At 41.2% G+C, this 5,479-nt stretch overlaps 1 protein-coding gene across 3 annotated transcripts in view; it reads left to right on the forward strand.

The window, feature by feature from the left end:
- The window catches only part of Tbx20 (T-box 20), a 53,304-nt gene extending 48,609 nt beyond the window's left edge, over window positions 1-4,695 (forward strand). The window contains exons 6-8 of one of the 3 annotated variants that reach the window (XM_023713380.1): window positions 1,102-1,214; window positions 3,123-3,506; window positions 3,868-4,695. In XM_023713380.1, the coding sequence (XP_023569148.1) occupies window positions 1,102-1,214; window positions 3,123-3,463 (454 nt within the window). In that variant the 3' untranslated portion in view covers window positions 3,464-3,506; window positions 3,868-4,695. The remainder of the gene's footprint in view (window positions 1-1,101; window positions 1,215-3,122; window positions 3,507-3,867) is intronic. The other 2 variants (XM_023713381.1, XM_004629672.2) reach the window with 2 other exon arrangements.
- The last annotated feature ends 784 nt before the right edge of the window (window positions 4,696-5,479 follow it).

Consider the following 5,479-nt stretch of genomic DNA (forward strand, 5'->3'; position numbering starts at 1 on the left):
GCTTGCCAGGGAAGTGCTTATTCCACTGAGCCATCTCCCTGGCCTTGCTATTGATTTATTGTGAGGAACACTTAAAACCTCATAGTTTGATCAATTTTTGCATGCCTATGTCTGGTAATTAGGCAGTTACAATATACAGTATAACAACCAATGTTAATTTCCTATCATCTAGTTTTGAAATTCTGTATCATTTTTATTGCTTTTTAAAAATGATTCTCTTCAAGAAAATGTGTCCATTATCCAAACAATCCATGTCGTCATTGTTCTGGTTTACCTCTGGATGTCCCACCAAAGGTGACTGGGCTATGGAAGAGGTATAGCTCAATGTGACATTAGGAGGTGGGGTCTGATAGAGGCCTGGTTGAAGGGGTGCACCAGTGGGGTGTGTCCTGGAAGGGTTCATCTCCCCTCCCACTTCCTCCCTTCGTCTCTCTCTGCTTCCCGGCAGAGCAGCCTTCCCCACTCAGGCCCACCTATCATGCTGCGGCCCATGCATTCTGAACCTTCTAAGATGTGAGCCAAAATAAACCTCTCTTTCTTTAAATTTGTTGGGTACTGTGTCTTAGAGACAAGGAAAATTGCTTAGACAGTGGTGTACTCCAGCATCTGTTTGTTAGTGAGCATCAAATCTTTTTATGAATGCTATTTTGAACATTTTGCTAATATTTTGTTAAATGGCAAATCAATGTAGCTCAGATCAGCTGAGTGTTTTGTTCTAAATTCATTAGCTGATGAAGTCAGTGAGAAGACTCACTGCTGTCCTGCTTAGTAAAATCATTCACTCTTTTTTTTCCCCACAGAATTAAATTTTATACCCCAGTGGCCTTGTTCACCTCATTGTCCTTCATTCTGTAGGGGCTCAGGGGGTTGTCCTCACCTTCCCCAGTTGGGTTTGCTTGCATTTATGCTCCTGGAGTTCTGTCCGAGGAGTCATACTGCAACAGAATTAATGGACACATTTTGAATGTTACCTTTCCCAGGACTGGTTTCCTCTTGGCTGAGAAAAAAGATTTGCTGCATAGGGAATTATCCTTAAGGCCCCTCTCCATCTCTGAGAATTTGACTTTGTAGTGAGCTCATGCCTGTCACTGTGTCACCTAGGGAAAGTGTGGAGAGCTTGATCCAGAAGCATTCCTATGCTCGTTCGCCCATCCGCACCTATGGAGGAGAAGAGGATGTCCTGGGGGAAGAGAGCCAGACAACCCCAAATCGAGGTATGGCACCCCAAGAGAATGAAGGCATATATGTTCCTCAGGGTACATACTGCCGTGAAAGGGCACCTGGCCCTTTACACATTTCATTATGTTACCTGAGTTATAAGTGATTTTTGCTTCCTGAAGTTCCAGTTTTCTCGTGAAAGGACATTGAGCTTTGAGTCAGGGCTCAGAAGGTACTTGTCTGAATGTACTACTCTGAAAGAATTATAGCACCTTTGGAGCTTTGGAGAAGCACAGCTCCACTGTCTTTGTGAACTTCAATTTTATAATCTGAAAATCAGGGAATGTATCTGTTTCGCCAAGTTAGGAATGTCACCTTAAGATCAAAGACAAAAGTGAAAACACCTTTAAAAGATGATTGTGCCAGTAAAAGGCTTCATGTAGAAACAGTAACCCCTCGGGTGTAGGAGATAGCTTGGCGGTCTAAGCACCTGCCTGGCAAGTGCAAAGGACCTGGGTTCAACCCCCAATACTGCATGCTGTACCAGCCCTGAGACCTCAAGCTCACTGTGCTGGCAGCCGAAACCAGGCGTGGTAGTGCACACCCATAATCCCAGTCTGAGACAGATCACTTCAAGTGTGGACTGCAGAGAAAAACTCTGTACCAAATAAATAAAAGACTAAAACAAAGAAGAAGAGGAAAGAAACAGTAACCTCCCAAAAGAAAGTCTGAACTGAACAAAATTTCTCTCTTGCAAAGTCTCAGAGAGAAAAAAGTCTCAGGGAAGAAAGAGCCCCTGCACCTAGCGCAGAAGCCCAGGGATGAACAGAGAGGCACTTTGTGCTGCAATGTTCCTACAGCAAGCAAACTTCTGTCATTGCTTTATGGCCAGAATATGGAATAGCATAATCAGTGAAAGCACAGGACATTCTTAGCACTTAATCCCAAGTTCAGTGTCAACTCTTGTTTAAATGTCTAGGTGCTGCTATGTAGGAAAACTTACCAGTATAGGTTCTCACGATGGCTTTGGAAGCCATCAGGTAGCTTTGCTGAGACTTAAACACTTAGACTGCCCAGTGCCATGATTACCAGTATAAGACAGAATCTCAGAGTTGTTTTGATTTATACTTCCCTAATGGTTAAAGACGTTGACCTTTTTTTTTTTTTTTTTTCATATATTTGTTGGCTATTTGTGCTTCTTCTTTTGAAAAGTGTATTTGTTCATTTGCCCATGTTTCTACTGGGGCTTTTTTTTTTTTTTTTAGACAAGTTTGTTAGAACTGGGGATTGAACTCAGGCCCTTGTACTTACCAGGCAAGTGTTTATTCTACGGAGCTATCTCCCCGGCCCCAGGGCAGTTGACTTCTTTGAGTTATATGTTCTTTATGTGTTCTAGATATTAGCTCTCTATCAAAATAGTAAGTGGCAAAAATTCTTTTCAGTTCTGTAAGCTGTCTCTTCACTCTGTCAACTATTTCCTCTGCTTTTTAATTCAATGTCATCCTATTTATTGATTCTGGGTGCTGTTTCTTGTGTTAACTGGAGTTCAATCCAGGAAGTCCTTGCCTATTCCTATATCTTCAAGTGTATTCCCTATATTTTAATCATTCCTACAAAAAGAAAACAGATTTTTTCTTATGGAAGTGCTGCAGCAGTGAGAAGAAATTTTAAATGTTTGGAGCTTATTTTAAGGGAATCAGGTCATTGTCTATAGGAAAGGTATCTGGGAACATGCATGCATAGGGTAAGTTAAATATTTTTCCATGTAGTAAATTCTTTCTTCTATGCAGGATAAAAATGTTATCTTCCTATCAAGAAAGGTAGATTTACCCTTTGACAAACCTCATTCATGTTTATCTTTTTCAGTGTAGATCTGCTAAATATTTTTTAAAATAAAGACATTTTTGTCTCAGATGTATATACTGAAATAACATTTCTAGTCTAACAAGCGCTCTTCTTTACAGGGTCAGCCTTTACAACATCTGACAACTTGTCACTCAGCTCCTGGGTATCATCTTCTTCCAGTTTTCCTGGATTTCAGCACCCACAATCCTTGACCGCTCTTGGTACCAGCACAGCATCCATAGCAACACCCATTCCACACCCCATACAGGGTTCTCTGCCTCCCTACAGCCGCCTGGGGATGCCTCTGACCCCATCTGCCATTGCCACCTCCATGCAAGGAAGTGGCCCTACCTTCCCTTCCTTCCACATGCCGAGGTACCATCACTACTTCCAGCAGGGGCCCTATGCTGCCATCCAAGGACTGCGCCATTCCTCTGCTGTGATGACACCATTTGTATGACTCTTCCAGAAGTGGAGCACCTGGATCCAGAATGTGCAAGTGGGTATGGAAGTATAAGACAGGGTTGGGTGGGTGGGATGTGCAGTCTTAAAGCTGACAATCTCTAGGAAACATGGGACCTGTTTAAGAGGAGCTAGACTCACAATAAAATCTACTGCTACCGAAATGCAATGTGGACCAGAATTCATCTGTAGTTGGGTGATAGTTCTTGGGTTGAGAGAATAATTGTAAAGTTCTTAGCCAACCTAAGTCTTGCAAGTATTAGGATATCAATTTACCCAGACAGTTTAATAATACAAGACAGACAAATCTTAAAGTGCATTAATCATAGTGACTGAATATGCTGTGTTAATACAGTATTGTATAAAATCAATGTGTATAGGTTTTCTTTCTGTTTTCCACAGGTTAAAAGAATCTTCAGAGAGGCAATACTGACCATATGACTAACTTCAGTCCACTTCTACCTATGGGAAGTGGGATCCCATAGAGAAATATTTGTAGAGCTGTAGCTTAAGCATGTTTTATTTCTTTTACATTAGTTCACTGGGGAAGGAGGTGAGATCATTCTGATGCATCCTGTTGTGTGGATGAAGACGTGGTGTTGCCTTCACCAAGCTCTTCTTGCAATGCTGATGGAACTTGGTTCAACCAGCTTGGTGTTCAATCTTGTCTTCTTCCATCCCACACCTCTTCCTCGCAGCTACTTGCCAGTGATAGAGGAAACATCTTCCAAATGCAATGCTGAAGCGAGGGCTGTCTGTGCTTCTGGGCAAGGCCGAGATTGGCGTTTTGCTGACCCACCCACTGAGGGAATTGCACAGCCTCTGGGTGATGTGTGGGGCTTGCTTCCTCTCACAGCTGCAATAAAAAAAAATAGCTGTCCTTTTCCAAAGGAATTCTCTGCCATAGAAGCCAAAGGCTCCTCCTGCAGGTCCCCTGCAGCTTTGGGGAGACTTTCTGGATGTCAAAGTGCGTTGGGCCAAATCTTCCTTTTTGATGAATCTGCTTTGCTGCTGCCACTGACCAAGGGATTTGAGAATGACCATTTCAATGCCTGGATACCCACAATTTCATGTACGCTCATGGACAGCCATCGGCTGTGTAGCTAATTCATCCTGTTTTCTTACTGTGTTATCATTTTTCTAATTCCCTAATGTGAAATTGCATGTTAATTCAGTAAATCCCTGGCTGACACACTGGCAGTTCTTATAATTAAAGCTTTGTCCACTTTATTTTCAACTAGTGGTATCTTCTTAAGCCTTCCTTTAATGTGTATAATAGTAGTTAATTATATTTTAGTTCTATGAGGTTTTATATTACCTGTATGTTATTTTTTTTGTAGACTATACCTTAGCATTTACAATCAGGGTAAACACATTTGGTCATTTGTGACAGTTCATTTCCCTAATAGTAGAGAATGAAGTTAAACATTTGAAGTTAAACAATAATCTTTCAACTTTTGACATAATGCATCCCAGCCACAGAACGTAATCTGTGTTCTTAGCAAATTTCCCTAAAACATTAATTTAAATTTTGTGTGTCATTTTCATTCTATTCCTTTTTTACTGCAAAAATAGTAAATCTGTTAAAAGATATGGGGAAATATTGCCGTATTTTTGGGAGAATAGCAGTATATTTGGGAGTACATTCAATATACTTATCACATAAGGCTTCCTGCGGGATTTTACTTGGTCGTGTTAATGTTAGTCTTTTCCATATTAACTGCCTTTTCTGGGCTTATCCGGCCTGTGACACAGGCATCGTGGCACTCCCTGATTGTGGTACTGTTGTCACATTTTGGACACACCATCTCCACTGAACGAACACCCAAAGTTTACTTACAAAGAACCATGGACGTGTTAGCCATGCATTTCAACATCCTGTGCCAAACACTGTAGGTTCATTTGTAGCTTCTTGCATGTTATACAGTATCCGTGGGTAGTTTGTTTTCCAAGTATAGATGAGTATTTCTTTAAAGAGACAGTTATGAGTAATGTTTAAAATAAATCCATGTAA

The sequence above is a fragment of the Octodon degus genome, unplaced genomic scaffold, assembly GCF_000260255.1.
Source record: "Octodon degus isolate 3935 unplaced genomic scaffold, OctDeg1.0 scaffold00031, whole genome shotgun sequence".
Lineage (NCBI taxonomy): Eukaryota > Metazoa > Chordata > Mammalia > Rodentia > Octodontidae > Octodon > Octodon degus.